Source organism: Cuculus canorus, chromosome 17 (assembly GCF_017976375.1).
Source record: "Cuculus canorus isolate bCucCan1 chromosome 17, bCucCan1.pri, whole genome shotgun sequence".
In the NCBI taxonomy this organism is placed as follows: Eukaryota; Metazoa; Chordata; class Aves; order Cuculiformes; family Cuculidae; genus Cuculus; species Cuculus canorus.
Window position 1 is genome coordinate 15374507 of NC_071417.1, and position 17420 is coordinate 15391926.

The 17420-nt window shown below is 46.6% G+C and overlaps 1 protein-coding gene across 3 annotated transcripts; it reads right to left on the reverse strand.

Moving 5' to 3' along the window:
• Positions 1-990: 990 nt before the first annotated feature.
• YDJC (YdjC chitooligosaccharide deacetylase homolog) lies at positions 991-16778 on the reverse strand. 3 transcript variants are annotated; one of them, XM_054082574.1, is made up of 7 exons: positions 15885-16777; positions 15497-15789; positions 14984-15156; positions 6537-6696; positions 5747-5846; positions 4617-4794; positions 991-2540 (listed from the first exon to the last, which is right to left on the reverse strand). In XM_054082574.1, the coding sequence occupies exons 3-7, from the start codon at positions 15139-15141 to the stop codon at positions 2225-2227; spliced, it is 912 nt and encodes a 303-aa protein (XP_053938549.1). In that variant the 5' UTR covers positions 15142-15156; positions 15497-15789; positions 15885-16777; the 3' UTR covers positions 991-2224. The 3 variants fall into 3 exon arrangements, with proteins under 3 accessions (XP_053938549.1, XP_053938548.1, XP_053938550.1); XM_054082573.1 differs by having other exon boundaries at positions 15497-16777; XM_054082575.1 differs by lacking the exon at positions 991-2540 and adding an exon at positions 3498-3641 and having other exon boundaries at positions 15497-16778.
• Between the last annotated feature and the right edge of the window lie 642 nt (positions 16779-17420).

Sequence of the window (17420 nt, forward strand, 5' to 3'; positions counted from 1 at the left end):
ATTTTTCAGAGAGGTTGGGGGTTTGGACTTATTTAAGTATCCTGGTACACTGATAGGTAGTGGTCGGAGTGTGTGTTTAATTTGAACTCGGTGTTGTCTTTAAAGCTGTCCCAGAACCACTGAAAAGCTTCCTTATTTCCGTACGTTTTACGCAACTGAAAGGTTCCTTATTTAGAAGTCTTTTAGTAGTTCAGTATTCATTTCTTGATTTAAAACTCCCTTTAATTTAAAAGAAAAATTGGGGTTTAATTCTATTTGCTTAAGAATATGGTATTTGCGAAATAGGTATTTTTTGTTTGTAATACATAACTAGCCCATGTATGACCAATGTTGTGTTTGAGGTGTTCAGCCAGCAGAAACTGTACGCGTTGGTTGGCTGGTGTGGGGCATCCGGAGAACTGCGATCAGAACAAAGTCATGGGCTAGAATAGGAAGCAGCGTAAATGTTAAAAATAAGGTAAAAAGTAGCCATCAAAATACGGTCACATTATATAAAAAGCTGAGATCTGGTTAAGTGCTGCTGCTGTCAGGTTTATCCTGCACGGGAGTAAAATATCATCAGTAGGTGGCACTGCCGGGTCTGACTGCACTTTGGAGCTCCAGCTCTTCCTGTAGCTCTTTCCTCCGTCATCCTGGAGCAGGAACTTTGCCGTCAGACACAGATGGGACAAAGCTCCGCAATCGAGTCACTCCCAGAGGTAACTCCTGCTCTTGTCCCCCTCAGCTGTTCGGGGCAGCACGGGACGGTGGTGGGTTTTTAAAAACAAACTTATCACACAGCAAATTAATTTTGTGACAATAATTTAGGAAAGAACCTGGGAAAATGTTTCCTAAAGCACCTTTGATGTTGGTTTTCATATTTTTATGGAATAAAACTTCCTCCTGTGTTCATAGGGACGGTCAGAGATTAATGACAAAAGGAAGGCCTTCCCGCACTCTGCAGGCAGTCGCAGCGAGGCGGACAGGTGAGTGGGTTGTTTGCTCTCCTCCAATAACAGAAACCAAAAGCCTCCTGAAGTGTTACAATAGAAAAAGGCCTGAATTTATTTTTCATTTAAAAGAATGATGATCATATTGAAATTTTTAATATTAAAAAACAGTTAACCAAAAATTATTACATTAAATAGATCACCTTTGTGTAGAAAATGAGTGTAAACAGTCTAGAGTTTGTTTTCCCAAATGAAAGTTATCCATGCGTGACAGGGCTGCGGTTAAGAACGCAGTTAAACCTGTTGGTATTACCAGGGCCTGTTGAAGATCAGATGCTTTGATGATAAAAATGGACAAATACAGGGCCCTTCTCCACTCAAAAACTTGCCCTTAGTTGGTGCACAGCCGCCCCACGCAGCATTTGGAGGCTGTGGGCAGTGCAGGAACGATTGCTGGTGAGCTCTTGGATGCAGCAGTTGCTGAAATAGCAGATTGGTTAACAGCTGCTGTTCTTCCAAAGTCATCCCAAAAGAAAAAAAAAAAGGAAGCAAAAAGCAAAGCCAGTTCCGGAAGGGCCACGGCTGATGTTTCGTTCCCATGGTGGCACAGTGCCAAGAAGCAGAAATCATAGGAAGTGCCGTAATTGCTGCTGGCTGAGGCTGTGTGTGGAACATGGCTGCAGTCACTGGCAGGTAAAACCACAACCCAACTGCTCTGCCCAAAGAAACACTCTGGTACTGTCCCTGTGCCCTTCACCATACATGAGCCAGCACCAGTGGAGGGGAAGGGACCACGACTGAGTGCGCTAAGGTAACAAGATGCTGAAGGCTGGCAGACCTCCCGTGGGCAGCCAACAGAGCGGTGGCTCCAAAGCAGCACTTGTTCCCCAGCACGATTGGGGTTTTTTTTGCAGTTAAGTCCAAAAAGAGAGATGATCGGCACCCTGAGGGCAAAGTCTGTCTTTGCAGTGCTCCCCATCGCCATCACACTGGCAGGCAGAGCCCTGGGAGGGCTGTGCCCTGGCTGCCATGCTGCACCAGAATCGTGTGTATGGGTGACGCAGCAGAGATTTGTCCTGTTCAAAGTGGATGCTGTGGCCTCAAAGGCAGGCTCTGGGGTCCTGCCTGTAGCTGCTCACAGGGTGTTCCTCCACCCTGAACGCCTAATGCTGCTCCCCACTCCTGCCAGCTGCAGTGGGAGGTGCTGCACCAAGAGCAGTGCCCAGGCTTCTTGAGACATCAGCAACTGTCTCTCTTCAGAGCATGAATAAAGGTATGTATGTGTGCTGGCTGTTTTAAAGATCTTTGAATGAACAAAGCTGAATGTTCCTGGTTTTGTAATAGCTCTGCAGCTCTGGCTTAATTAATGTCTGGAGTTCATGGACGCGCTCCCAGGACTGTGAGAAATCATCAGGTCCTTCCCCACAGCCACCAATGGGTGGGATGCTCGGGTACCCTGGATGCACCATCAGTTCGATTGTCACTGTCCTGCTCTGTGGCGAGGGTGCCTTGGAGGTGAACTCCGCGATGGCAGTGTCGATGGCACTCCTGATGTTCCTGACAGACATGTTCTTGCCCATGGTGCTCAAACCAATGTAAATGTCTGGCCACCTGCAGCCAGAGGAGGAAACGCTGATATTAATGCTAACGAGGTATGTTCTAGAAGAGAGTGTGTTACAGCCAGTGGATTAGGAACCAAAATACACCTAAAACTTAATATAGAAAAAGGGGGGGAAGGGAAGAGAATCGTAAAACTTTTACCTATAAACAAAGGTAAACCCAGAACTAAAGCCAGTGATGCTTTTTCTGTCCTTAGCTAAACCAGGATGCAGCTTAAAGCAGAGTTCTTGTCTGACGCAAAGATCCAGCAAAGCCCCAGCACTGCTGGCACCGCTCTGTTTGTGTGCCGTGTCACAGCACAAGAGTTGTTCAGCATCTGTGAGCTTACGCATGCATTTTCTTGGCAGAAGGGGAAAAGCAGGACTAAACTGAGAAATACTATGCTATCAAAAATAACTTATCTGTTGGCCAATTAAAACCTGGTTAATAAGCATCTCTAGATAATAACCCTCAGCTAAGTGGAAACAAAAAAAGTGACTGAAATAAAATGCAAACACTCTGCTAACAAATCATTCTGCTAAAATCTATGCAAGAGCCATAATAAAGGAATAAGCACTGGACGTAGCACTGTTTCTACTGAAGATCATGCAGCTAAGAGGACACCAGCTGGAGGCGGTTTCTTATGCAGTTCTCTTCAAGTCTACCTACAAACCTCAGTGCCACTAGCGTGACGCGTACAAGCCCGGGATGGCTGTGCAGGTGTTTGGGAGGGCAGAATGAGAATGTTTTATAAGGAACCAAGGTTGGAGTCTTTACCAATGTGATCAAGGAAGAGCCCAGCTGAACACTCAGCCCGGAGAAGTTTGCAGAATGTAGGGTAAAAGAGGTAAACTTTTTTTTAACTGTAAACTGACCGAACTTGCTCTCGCCTTGTTGCCATGCAGTAAGCACAACTCCCCTCTCTCTAGTGTCATAAATGGAACTCCGGGGTGCAGTGTGGTACCTTCATGCGGATGCTGAAACATGAGCTGCAGAGCTGGGTTCCCTGTGACTCCAGTCGATCACACTCTTCTCATTTTTCTGGGGTTTCCTTGTATCACATGTTTTTTTGTAAGAGTTTGTCCCTCTCACCTCCATCAATGCCAGGAGATGCTGTGGAGAGAGCACGTGCAGGGTACAAATGTTTCAGGTCCCAGGGTGTCCCCCCGAGTTCCTCCCTGCACCCCTGGAAAGGCCAGTTGTTGGAGCAGTAGCTTCTTGGAGACAGACTGTCCCTTGAGCAGCTCGGGAAGCCCTGGAGCACACAGGGGTTTCCACTAAACTCCCCTGCACTATCCTGTTGTGAAACTACCCTAGAAGGAGGGTTATGCTCTCCTGATGAGCTCCTCTGTGAGTTGCTGTGCCCTTCTCTCCCTTAGAAACAGGCTGTTGGGAGTACAGTCCACGTGCTCTGGCTGAAAGAGCCTGGTGAAATGCCAGCCCTTCTGTCGTGTTGAGAACAATTGATTTAAAAAAAGAAAAAAATCCAAGAAAAGAACTTTTCAGTAGACTAAGAAAGTAATGAAAAACTGTCCCAAAGGACAGGGTGACTGCAGGGGTCCTCAAATGAAATGTGTTTAATCCATAAAACCTGTCTGGTTTAAAGCTTTTAAGGAAAAAGTATGCTACTGGGGGAAGGGGCTGAGCTTTTTGGTTTGGCCCCTGAGATGCAGTACAAGGACTGTTTGCTTCGAGCAGCCATCACCTCTTTTTGCCTACCCTTAACAGTGAACACTTGTTTCTAATTAGTCTCTTTCCTGCTATCCAGGGAGATGAAAAGTTTTTTCTTGAAAGCCCCAATGTTGATGCAGCACTTCAGCCTCCTGCAATCGCAGGTGCCAGGCAAATGCTACTTCACTGGAGAGGCTGAGAAACAATCCCTTTTAGGTAAGGAGTCAGTTATCCCTGTTCAAGCAAGACTTCTTGCTAAGCCCTAGTACCCTGAGCCATTTTGTACTCTTCCTGAACCTTCTTGTAAACTCCAAAGTGGAAAGAGAATAGTGGTGGTCTGTTCTGAAAAGATGCTATCAGAAGCTGGTAAGATCTCAAAGCTTTACTACAAAAAAAAATGAGTAACATCCATCTTACCTTATTCCATGCCTTGTAAACACATCTACTGTGTTAAAAGAATCTTCTTCTACTCCCCGATAAAAGTCCATCAGGGATGGTGGAATCCAGACACAGTTACGGAGGCCTGGCTCTATTGGGACACGTGTGTACTTAAGCCCATATTCCTCTAACACCTCTGCAAATACGTGCCTGACCTCTGTAATTAAAACCAAAGATGCTATAGTCAGGAATCAGATAACCACCTCATGGCATCCCCTGCAAGCTGTTAACACAGAGGCATCTTTCCCTTCTGTGTTTAAGGAAATATAATCCCATTTGGCTGATCTGCTGCTGAAATGGTTTTCTCCCGTCTGCATGCAGTTCCCTTCTGTAGGGGAAAATACTCCCTCCATATCTGCTACAGATGCCTTGTCTTCTCTTCAGCACTGAATGTTTAGTCCAGCAGCCCCTTACACATTAGTGACTGGTCTGAGAGTGCACCAGAGGTGGCTGCTCTGTCAGGAACAAGTTCTTCATCAAGTCCCTGCACAGCCAGATTTGTTGTGAGGGTAAATTGCCAACAGCAACATTATCCAGATGCAGCTGAGTGCTGGAGTTTGGAAAGCTGGATTTTTTCTGCTCATTCAGTTTCCCATCTCTGTACCACGATCACCTTATTTGCATAGTAGGCATGAAGACACTTGCCCACCTCTGGAAAGCACCCTGAGACCTGTGGACAGAGTGTGGTGTGGAAACACAACTGAAGGGATGGAGTTCTAGTACCTGAAAGAGCTACCAGCTTTCCCAAACTCAAGCATCCCAGTTTAATCCAGGCAGTCTGCTGCTGTCACTGACCTGCCTCCTTCGATGTGGGAGGAGCAGAGACTTAGGATGCTGAGGTGAATTATCAGTCCTTGGAGGAAAAGGTGTAACCTGGGCCATTTGTGCCATTAATCCCCTTGTGCTGCTACAGGAAGACCCAGCACCCCAAGCAGCCAGTTTGGGCCTTTGCAGGGTGGTGTCTCCAGGGCCCAGATGGAAACATTCAAACTGTAATTGCAGAGGAAGTGTCTTACAGGGGGGTCACTGCTTTAACAGGGAGCTGTGGAGGCCAAGGTTTCCTCCTCATCATCTGCTTGGCACTGGGAAGAAGAGGGGTCCCCTCTTACCTGGGAGGACGTGAACATGCTGGTGCCCGTCCATGTGAGTAGGTAGGTGTCCTGTCAGCTTATGGAACAGCTCCACCTGGGCCTTGAGCTCCTGCTTCACCTGCACAACAGAGAAGGGGCAGAGCAAGACTTGTCAGCAGGCTGAGATAGGGAGAGTGCGAGGGGGCTGCTGGAGACCTTGCTGGGACCTGGCCCTGGGAGCCACAAAATGCTGGGATGTATAAGGGACGTACAGTGCTTTGCCCAGAAGCTCCCCTAGGCTTGAGTTTCTTATGGTGCTGTTTATGTGGGATGGTGCTGATACTGGGATTTCTAAAATACCAGGATATTTGAATAACCATTTTTCTTTAGAATGAATGGGGAAATGGGATATGCTTATATCCCATAGGCAGTTCTGATTCGTTCTTGTTCAGGGGGCAAAACCAGCCACCTCCCTAGAGAACAAAAGCCTCCAGCCTACTTGGCACTTCTCTGGCCTTTTCCCTTACTTATGCTTGGTTTTATCTATTCCAATGCCTGGTCTTCCCCCTCAAGTAAGTTGTTAACAGGACATTAGTGTAAGCAGGCACTGAAGCAGGGAAGGAGTTCTCAAAGGCTGCAGAGCCTCTGGCAGAATTAGGCCCAGGATCCAGAAACCCAGCTCCTGCTGCCCAGGCAACACCATTGAGATTTGTTTCTAAGCCTACGCACAGCTGGGACCTGGGGAAAATCTTCACCTGTTACAATCTGGGATAACTGCAGGCTGAGCTGTATCAGGAAAGCACATTGCATGGTTGTAGCTTTCTCCTACCTCTGACATATTCAGGAGACCTTTTGATAGAGCTGTTCTGAATCCCATTTTCCCATGGAAGAATCCATCTTGGTTGAGCAGAGAGGAGTTTGTCTTGAGCACCTCACATACAGGAGAACCCTCAGAAAGGTTGGCATGCAGGCCTATTGGGATGTTGTGTCTGTAACGGGATTGAAACATCTGTTAAGCTTTGCACTTCTACCTCCTTTACTGTGGCCAAAGGTGGAGCTTTCAGTGAAAGATGCAGATAATGTAAACAATGGTGGTGTACTCACTGGAGTACATCTTTGTATCTCTGCTCCCCTAGAAAGGAAAGCAGAACAGCACTAATCAGAGCAGAATATTTCCAGGTAACAACCCTGTGCAGTTTGCCAAGGGCCAGTCTGTGAGACTCCCCCAGCTCTGTTCCACCCAACTCACATGAAAGAGAAGCCAATGGATATCGCAGGCTGCGTCCCTTAATGGCACCGTGAGCTGTAACTGCGCTGCTGCTAGCTGCCCTGCAGTCATCAGTGACCAGGAGGAAAATCTGAACCTTGCAAGCCTTTTCTAAAGCATCTCGCCATCCCTTGCTAGGTATTTCCTTGAGTTGTTCACCTTGTTAAAGATGCTACATTTGTGAGCCATTTGAGTTTTATTTGACAACTCCTACAGCTGCCCTTCAGTAGAATCCACTCCCACATGAACAGTGCCCAAGGCAGCTGTTAGAGTGATAGCAAAGGCTGCAAGTGTAAATACTGTCTGAGCTTAAGGGGTTCCTGGTCCAAGATGCTGCAGCTGATATTGACCCCAGCGGCCAGATTTCTTTCTACTGGTGCAGATGATCACTGGCTGAGTGACAAGGCTAAGCTGTACAAAGTAGCATCCCTCTGGCACAGACCAAGGATTACTGCAGGGAACTCGGCAGTTTAAGTGTAGAGTTTTGCTAAGGAATCACAAGGGTACAGTTTATAAATGAGTTGCACTTTGGCACGTTATATATAAAAAAAAAAAAAAAAAGAAAGAAGCTCCAGAGCTGGTGTATCTGCAGAGCGCTGGCATTTCCTCTTGGTCTGTGCTATGGATTCCCCTTCAATAAAACCAGGATGTGATACTGCTCAGATTTGTGCTGGGTTTCAATAGTAGTTCTGGGAATCCTCAGAATCAGTGGCCAAAATGATGCTTTGAAACTTTTTCCAAGACAGTCCCTGGCCTCTGGCTGACCCAGTAAGCAAATGGCAGAACTGCAATGTTCCTTCTGTGCTGCCGAGTCTGAGTCATGGTGCAGAGTTTATTTCAAGGCAATGAGTCTGTGATGCTTTAAATCCTTCCTGGAACTTCTGCATAGAGCTGCTAAATCTGGGTACAGTCTGTCCCTGTTACAGGACATGTACACAAAGAGGAAAACAAAAAAAATCCCCATTTAGGCAAGGTGTGCAAAAACTTCAGAACTTCCCCTCCCATCTGCTGCCCTAAAGCTGACTAGTGAAGCACCAAGTTACTAGGGACAGGAGGACTGTGGATGGTTCAGACCAAGTCAGTCATTTAGCTTCTTCAGCTCTGGCCCTTGCAGGACTGAAATACTTTTTTCCTGGTTCCACCATGTCTTGTGTTCCAAGCAGACAACGTAGTCTATGGCTGGATACTGCCCCTCCTCAAAGACATAAATGTTATGAGTCAAGTTGTATGGACAGCTCTGTGAAACAAAATGAGTCCATGTGTTTCCAGTCCAGTGTCTGATTAGGGAGCTTGAACATTTGCTTAACAGAGCAAAATAGCTTGTGGAGAAAAAGGTCCTCCTTTGGCTTTTCTGATTTGGTGATTTCTCTGCAGCAGGGCCTGATTGTATAATTGATGATAGATGCTCATCTGGTTTTCATGCAAGGGACCTGAGCGCATGATGTGTGCATACTAACTCCTTGCTAATAAAAGAACTGGTGGAGGGGACCTTAAGTAGGCAGCTGATGGCAGGAGGGCTTCCCCTCCATCCGGTGACTTGCTGGGAACGCTGCATGAGCCCCAAGGCAGAGGGGAGCCTGTGGTTTTGGTTTGGTGGTTTTAGAAGTCGAACACAGATTCTTTATTGCATCTCTGGAAAGCTCTGACTGCATCAGCTGATTGGATTATTTGTACCACAGCCACTGCTGTCTGCAAGAAAAAGGATTCACGTGCTACCGTGAATCAGCAGATAGAACACTTTTTTGTTGAGCACTCTCCTCATGAACAAGAAGGAAACAAGGGCAAGAAATGAACAGCTGAGCCTCACAGTATTGCCTCCCAGGAGCATCGAACGACCTGCCTCCAACTGTGCAATGCCTCAAATGCTGCAAGGGAAGCTACTTCCAGGAAAAGGCAAGCCCCTCCGACAGGTGTGGGACACTGAGGAGCCAAGCACCGTGCTGTGTAACATTAGAGGGGCTCCTCTACTTGAGCTGAAACCAGTCCCAGAGCTGGGAATGTGCAGAATGTGGAAGTGCAGAGAGAGCTGGCCTTGTTCTCGCTGTAAGGGGAGACTCCAACTGTAACATTAGCGCATTATTCAGAGCTTTGGCTAACACCAGCAGAATATCTTGATAGTTTTCTCATGGAGTTAGTCCTGGCCGGTTTGACAGGCTGGCTGTGCTGAGGCATCTAAAGAGGAACTACTAGCATTTAATGACTCTGGGATACAGGGACTGAAACCGAAACTCAAAATGCAGCACAGGAGAAACCCGTTCAGAAATATTCGTCTGTGGGAGATGCACAGAAGCAGACATGCTCAGAAAGCTGTAAGGATCTGGGAAGCAGGACAATGCAGTGGGCACAGCAGGAGTCTGCCACTAGCTGGCTTCTTCCAGTATCTAAATGTGTGTTTCCCCTGGGTGCGATGAGCCAGATTATGCTCCTAGTCAGCACAAATTGCCTTGCTGCCTGGTGTTCATTCCTAACAGTCCTGATGTTGCACGAGTACCTGAAATCCTAAGTGCAATCAGATGAAAGCACAAGCAAAACTTAAAGCATTGTAGTAATTAGCTGGGCTGTACCTTGGTAGGGAGGGCTCCAATCATGCCCTGTCCTGGGCAGAGGCTTGGGCTTTAAGACTGAACCAACAAGCTTTTTTTTCTCACTGACTACTACACATACTGGACTAACTCTTCCTCCTGAGAGCTTCTGACCTCAAAATGTATCTTCTGCAACAAGAGAGCAATGCCAAGGCATGCTGTATTGTAAAAAAAGGCAGGGAGAATAGTCAAGCTATGGGAATATCCTGGAAGGGCCCCTTTTTTAGAGAGCGGATGATTGGTTCTGCTACACAAACATACTTTATAGTGGCCCACATCTTTTCAAGACTGTGAAGTATCTGAAATACTGAGGCAGAGACCAGCAGCCCCAAGCAGCTTATACAGCATGTGACACCACATTGCGAACAGCTCAGCTGGTGTGGCTCTGGCCTCACACCCACCTCAGCTGGTCCATTGCCAGTCTAACTGCTCATTGCTCCACCAAAGTTTCAAAGTGAAAAGATTAAGCATTGAGCTTCAAGTGACAGTTTAGTTTCTACAATAAAAGCACTACAGTAACAGCTATTATTGCCAACATAAAATGATGCTGAGGAATCTGCCTGGTCTCGCTAAACTCATGTAGGTGGTTGTTTTAAGCAGCAATGACTCTTCAACAGTCTTTTTGGAGAGACCCATGTCTAGGTGCACGCAAGTCTGTCCCACTGCCCTGGAGGACGTGCAGACGTGAGACAAGATTTCACACAAGGGTTCAGTTCATGTCAATATAGCCAAAGAACACTGCAAGTGTGTGCTCCTATAGCAGAAGGAGCATTAGACTGGCTGTCTGTGAGCTTGTTCAGAAGAGATTGAGGCCAGTAGTCTCTGCAGCCTCTAAAGCTAGTCCTTTAGTGACCTGTTTGCAATGAAGAAAGCTGGCTGTTAAAGCCTGCCTGGCTCTGTGGTTTTCTGCTCAGCATCTGCTGTAGAGGCTGGTGGGGAAATAATAATAAAAAGCAATACCCTTACAGCAAATACTACAAGGGGCAATGAGGAACTCTGCCTGGAAAGATTTTTGAGTCAACGAGCCCAGCACAGTTATCAGACAGAGAGGAAATACAGTCAACTACTTCTCTTTCAAGTAGTTGCTTGTTTTGCCACAAGAGTGCTCTGAACAAATGTTTCTGCTGGGGCAATTGGCTTTTGGGACAGTTGCAATCCCTGTTCATTCATTTCCTTACCAGTAAAGAGCCCCTGGAGAATGTTACTATACTGAGTCACTCTTCAAAATGCCCACCAGCTCGGCACATTTCTGAACTTAGTGGATGATTAAGAGTGCCCTGGGTCCTGCCTGGCCATGGCACAGACTCTGTGTAGTCCCTGTGTTCCTGGAAGCAGTGGCTGTGGAAATGATATGACACCCTGAGCCCAGACTCAATTGTCATGCTGAAGGCTGCAGGCTCTGGCATAAGCATGGTTCTTACCCTTTTCCTTGATGGGTAAACAGATCCCACCTTCAGCATCCTGTTTGTATCCTTTTCCGAGAAATTACTGGTTCCTGAGGTTTCAGCCCAAGTGTGATGCAATTAAGAGCCTAATGTAAATACCTGTATCTACACAAGCTGTTTCAGTAAACGTCCAAATGACTGAAGCCAGACAAAGCACAACTCTTGGTTCCTCCACGCGGACATTTTCATACTTTCAACACCACCACTTCACCCTTCAGCAAACTGTAAGATCTAACTGTCTGTCATCAAATAACATCGTTCCATTACTGCTGAGGACTTATTCCTGCTGGATGAAACACTCCAAAGCCTCTGCAGTGTTAAGAACTGGTACTGTAACATAGCTTACAGATGTGACTTTCTTTTTAATTACATCTTCATATCAGCTGGAGCTTCTGTGTCCCTGACCTTTCATCAGCAAAAAGTGCTGCTGCCAGTAAAGTTACCTGGGATTCTAGTTTAAGGCCTCAGATTGGGCCCCACCCCTTCTGCAAACATAGTTCAGCAGTGGAACTGTCTGCCTTGTGACTAACAGTCAGATAAAAGGGTGATGAGAAAGCATGAAAGACTTCTAGATCAGTCAAATGTTGACTGAGAACGTCAGAATTAAGTCACAATTTACACACACATTTTGCAATTAGTGTTGATGGGAGAGGAAGTGAAAACATAGACAGAATTTAAATGTGGTTTAGTTACATTCTTCTCTTAAATGTACCCAGATGCTGAGGGCTTCAGATTTTGTGTAGCTCATGCTCAGCATTTAAATTCAAAAAAAATCAGGCAGCAATCTTAGGTCTCTGTATTTCTTCTGTCTCCATATTTCTAAGGAAGAAATGAAGGGACTTATTCATTTCAGGTAACAAAATAACCCTCCCAGTTTATGGGAAGGGTCTGGAATAAGCACCAGGAAGACTGGCTGACTTCAAGGTGGGGCTTGATAAGTAGAAAATTGAGATTATATTACATGGATAACCAGGAAGCTGCAGTCAGCCTATGTTCCATAACAAGTTTTGAGTTACCGGAAAAAAAATACCAAACATGTCATGGAAAACTTTTCTCTCACCTGCTGTTCTGGTTCTGTACTGCTAGAGCAGTTACTATCCATAGCTTTGTTGTTTGGTGATGAAATCAAGCCTCTGCTGAAACTCCTCTTTGACCTGAAGTGAGTGGGTCACTTCTTTTAGCCTGGTTGTGACAGTGGATGAGGAAAGCCCAAGATCCAGAATTTAGATGTTGGGGAAAGTGGATTATTTACTGCTTGGTTCTGCTGGTTTGCAATTAGTATGTGTTTGAGCCTGTACAAAGATCTGCTGACGACTATCAAATTTCTGCCAAGGCTTCTAATCAAAACACAGGGCAACAGATGGCATACCCAGAATTATTGTGAAAATGAAGGGAAGAATGAAATTCCAAAGAAACTGCATTCCTTTCTGAAGGATACAGAGTCCTAACATTGCAGAGCAGCATGAGGTGCTTAAGAAGGACTATCCTGAAAAAAAAAATAGTCTTGTTACTAATTAGCTTTGCCTGCATCCAGTTAAATGAAGACCAGGTGAGGAGAGAGATGAAGAGCTGCAGTGACAAGCAATCATGTCATAGGCAGTTAATCAAGAAGCACCTGGATAATCTCCACAAGCCATAGAAACAGTCCAGCACTGTAACTATCCTGGCTCTGTACATGCAAAAGATTAAATCCTACCACACTGGAATGCACCACAGGAAAGAACAAGCCACTTCCTTGAAGTCTTTTCTCTCGGCTGATGATAGATCTGGTCTCCCTGCTTTTACCACTGTCTAGTCAAGGCTGAGATGGCTGCTATGGACTTAAGCTTATATACATATATGCGTGCATATATATATATATATATAGTATGTATATAGAGCACTTGCTTAGTTGGATGTCTATGGAGGAAGACAAACATTGGGATAAAAAATAGGGCAGACTTTCATCCCATAAAACACAAAATGTTGCAGAGCCTCAATATGCACAACACCAAGCAGGGGAAAGAGAGAATGACAGTGGTAAGGCAGTCAAGCAAGAGATACTCTCCCATTTTTGCACCACAAGATGAGAAGGATTCAATGCCATTTCTAGTAAATCTGACCTGTTAGGCAGCTGTGTCTAAGAACAGTTTGTGTGCACCTTTGCAAGAGAGGAACAAATACCCGAGGGGTGACACAAGCTTGGTTTTGTGCACAGGTGCCGATTACGGACATGTGCACTGGCAGCACTTGAAATGGGGCTTGCATTAGACGATGACCAGCTCTCCTTCCCAATCCTGGAAATGCTCCCCCCACACGTGGGTAGCACTAAATAGAGCTGTCATCACATAAATGAGGAATTCCAGAACCTGGGCTGTTGATCTTCAGTGCTAACAGATGTTCCCGAAGTCACGCTGCTTATATTCTCAGAAATAGATTTAAACCCATTTTATTCACATTTACTGTTCAAAACTATCCCCCAAAAGAACAGAATTGTAGCAGTAGGTTGCAGCTTCTGCTGTCACTTGCCCTCCAGCCTGGCTTTTCATACCTGTATCAGCTGTCAGCACAAGTGTCATGACCCGGATTCAAAAATGCTTTTTAAACCTCTAATGACGTGACCTACTTTCTGGCTATGGAAATGAGGCCAGGTGGATTCTATATTTAAAAGCCTGCTACAGACCACAGCTAGAATACTTGACCACACTACCAGAGTGCTGGGGCTTGCAGGGCTTCATAGTGCCTGTGTCTGAGGGAAGTGTTAGCTTTTATCTCCTTGGTTATTTTATTTGTTTACTAAGAGGATTTTGGGCATCTCAACGGTGGTGTGTCCTTCTGCCTCTGCCCTTATCATCCCAGAGGCAGTTCCAATCTGTTTGTGTGATCTCTAACCTTTTTGACAGCTGACCAGTTTGCCACTACCACCACACTGGCTTTCCTGCACCACCCAACACTAAAGAAGCTTCAGGCTGCAAACAGTTTCCAGGAATCCTTAAAATCACAGCCAAAATGAGGAGAGATGCTCAAGAACAAAGACAGCACAACTCCGATGAAACTGTCCCCTGCAGCTGCTGTATTTGAAGCACAAGGACTCGGTTCTTCTAGTACCAACACAGCTCCTTTCTTTTTCTGCTTTCCTACATTGTTTCTCAACCCTGTTGCTCTCTCTTTCAGGACATGCCCCAGCTCCCAAGTGCCTGCCTACACTGGAGCTGAAGAATTAGTTGGGTTTTACCTTCTAAATACAAGTAATGCTTCCTATTAACGGATTTTCTGGGCTAGTCCATGGGAATGACAGACAGCATCTGATTTGCTACAGAGCCAACTGTGCTAGCAACCTCTGAAAAATCTGTGAAAGAGGAAAGGTGGTAGGTACAAGGCAGGTAAAAGGTATTGTCCCTCTCTTGAGGTGTGCAGTTTTCACAAATGGATTTACCAAGCCTAGAATTAATAGAAACATTGAGATACTTTTTACAAAAGTTTCTCGGGTGGAAAAATCAAGTTTTCCCCTGCCCACATTTAACTCGGCCCTCACAGAATCACACTTTTCCCTGATTCTGCAAGAAACCTGGCTGACCTTGTGTTCAACCTGGCTGAAATTGCATCTAATCAAATGAGATTTAAAGATTTCTGCATTTATGCTTTAACACTTTCAGAGTCTGGCTGTATAGCGTGGACTTTCATTCTGATGGTGCATCTGTTTGAAGTGTGGGAAAAGAAGGTCCAACAAACTCAAACTCTACTAGTCAAATTGTGTAAGTAGCTTTCTATCCTGAGGAAAAAGATACAGTGGAAGCAGCTAACACTGGAGAAAGCCATAAGGGGTGTATATTTGGCAGGTCACTAGTTTTACCCGTTAAGTCTTAAGAAATATGCCTCGAATCCAGTTTTCTTATAGCAGCCTATGCTGCGATACAGTGTTTATACTGGGGCAACAAGAGGCTAAATTTTAGAGGCTAGGCTTTCCGCGTATAGGCTGTGGAGGCTGAAGAAAGTAGCTTACCTCCTGGCCAACTGGGCTGCCTCTGCGGCAGCGCCTCCGTTGACGAGCAGGGACACGTTGGACACCGCACCGGCCAGGAAGCACTCTACGATGCCTTGGTTTCGCCGGGGACAATAGCCAAAGTCATCTCCAGTGACTATCAGCTTCGCCTCGAGCATCCTTAGAGGTCATCCCTAGCAAAGACAAAGCACAGGAGGGAGCAGGGCAGCGCTCGGAGGCGAATGGGGCAGGACGGGCTCCCCGAGGCAAGCCCCGCCGTCACTCAGCTCCGGCTCCTCTACACCCGGAGCCGCGGGGTCAGCGCCCTCCGGGCTTATCGCACCGGCAGGGAGGCGTCAGGAGTCGAATTCCTCTCGCCCGGGGAAATGGCACCGGCGCCACCGATCCTCTCCACCTTCTCTCCCTCCCCACCACCTTCTTCTCCCTCCCTCCCTCCTCCCCCACATTTTCTCCCTCCCCATCTTCTCCCTCCTCATCCCGTGCAGACAGCCGATAAGGAGCGAGATCCCCCACCTCCGCTCCAGCCCGGGCCCGGGCCGGTGATGCTGGCCCCGCCGCGCATCCCCGCCCCGCCGCAGGGCCCGGCGCCTCCGCAGTGCCGCGCGCACCGGGGAGTAGCGCCCCCTGGTGGCCACGGCCGGCAGCGCAGCCCGGCGGCACGGGAGCGGGTGAGATAAGGAATTTGATTCTTGCTATTGGTTTGCTTCAGTGCAGAATTCATCATCCCAGCAATGTCCTGAGTGCGGAATCTTCCATCTGTGCCTTCCGAAGCAGCCCTTTGCTTGTTTTCGCCCCTCCTTGCTTGGCTGCAATGTGAAGCCAGCGTGAGTTTTGAGCTGCGGGTCAGTAAATCCTGATCAGAAAGTCCCTCAGCTCTTGCTGCGGGAAGGACAACTCCTACCGTGCTATCGTTCCGTGCTGGATGTAAGCCAGTTCTCGCCTGGATGCATGTAAATTCCTGTTTGTCCTAGCACTGAACTCCTGCTTTTTCTTACTGCAGAAAAGCTATTCTTGATCTACCAGAATGAAAGTGAAAGTACTGAGCAGCTCGGAAATGCTGAGTGAGAGATAATAACCAGCCTGTGAAAGAAGACTATGAAGTTGTATCAAAGTAGAACACACCTCTTCCATCCCTTCTTAGCCTGTAATGTTATTCCAAACTATTCACCCATGCCTCCTATTGCAGAAGAAACAGCAAACTGATGCTTGGGCCAGGGAGTGAGTGGTGGTTTGAAGAGTGCTGGTGCAACATGTCCACAGATTCAGGGTAGCTGTCTTGGTGGTTTCTATTAACCTGTCCTAGGAAGCTGGGATCACACTGGGACTGGGACCCTTGCACGGATGATGGTGATTTCCAAGTCTGAACCTGTGCCAATGTGCAGGTAAGAGGGCTGGGGAGAAGAAACTGCTGTCAGGCCAAGCATGGGCCTCTTGGAAGAGCAGCTGTGTGAAGCAGGTTAGAAAGAGCTTTAAGGGTTGTTTCTATGGGAACAGATTGAATGTACTGCTGCTTAATTCATGGCAAAGTCTTTTGGGCTAACTTAGGTCTCTTTCATGGCAACCACAATCCTCAGCTCTGGGCAGTCTTTGCATAAAGAAACCAAAGCCTCCAGTGTTCCCTCTTTCTGCAGAATTCACTTCCTACAAGACAGCCTGTGTACAACAAGTCTCAAAGTCAAGGAGATGATGTGCAGGCACAACAAAAGATTGACTGTTCTTCTCAGCAAATGAAGAACCATCAGTTTGTGACACTGAAGAACAGTTCAGTGGAGGGAATTCTACTGCTTTCACTGGAGGTAAGGCATGAAATGTCTGTATGTGGGGCCATGAACACCTGTGTAGCCAGTAGTTCTCCACGTCTGTTTCCTCACAAGGAACTTGGAATTGGTGAATCAAGGTAGGTTGTAGCCCTGTTGATCTTCAGGCTCTCATCAACTGCAGTCCACATAGCAAACTGCTACAGAACTTTGGAAGGGGAATGCCTCCCACCTTAGATAGGTCTGCAGTAGAAAAAAATGTTTCCATTAGCCTGAGAGAACTTTGAGGGTTGTATTGGATGATGGCTTGCAAGATTTGGATGATTGTTTGTAAGAGTATTTTGAAGGAGGAAAATAAAATAGAATGGGTGGTAGCAGTGCTATTCATGGAAGAATTTTGTTCCTAGGCCATGGTCTCCCTATAGGCCCTGAAATGGGCAGCATGGAGACTTGTGCTGGATCTAGACTGGACATCAGCTGTCCATCACTTTCTGAGCTTAGCCTTCCCTGGCAAGTAATTGAACACTGACTACAGGAAACTACCATAAGAGCTGGAGACAGTCTCATGCCCGCCTTAGTGACTCCTTTCTCATAAAAAAATTACATGGAATGAAATTCCAAACAAATCATGCTAAAATACTATAGAGAACTTGCTAAATCTCCTGTGAGCACTTCCATCA

What these genes read in the sequence shown, in the direction of transcription:
- YDJC (XM_054082574.1), bottom strand. Translation starts at nt 15,141, where the DNA reads ATGCTCGAGGCGAAGCTGATAGTCACTGGAGATGACTTTGGCTATTGT. An exon ending in GTCTCCTGAATATGTCAGAG is followed by an intron (nt 5,847 to 6,536) that starts GTAGGAGAAAGC and finishes TCTGTTGTGCAG; the next exon opens with GTGAAGCAGGAGCTCAAGGC. An exon ending in TTTACAAGGCATGGAATAAG is followed by an intron (nt 2,541 to 4,616) that starts GTAAGATGGATG and finishes CTCTGGCTGCAG; the next exon opens with GTGGCCAGACATTTACATTG.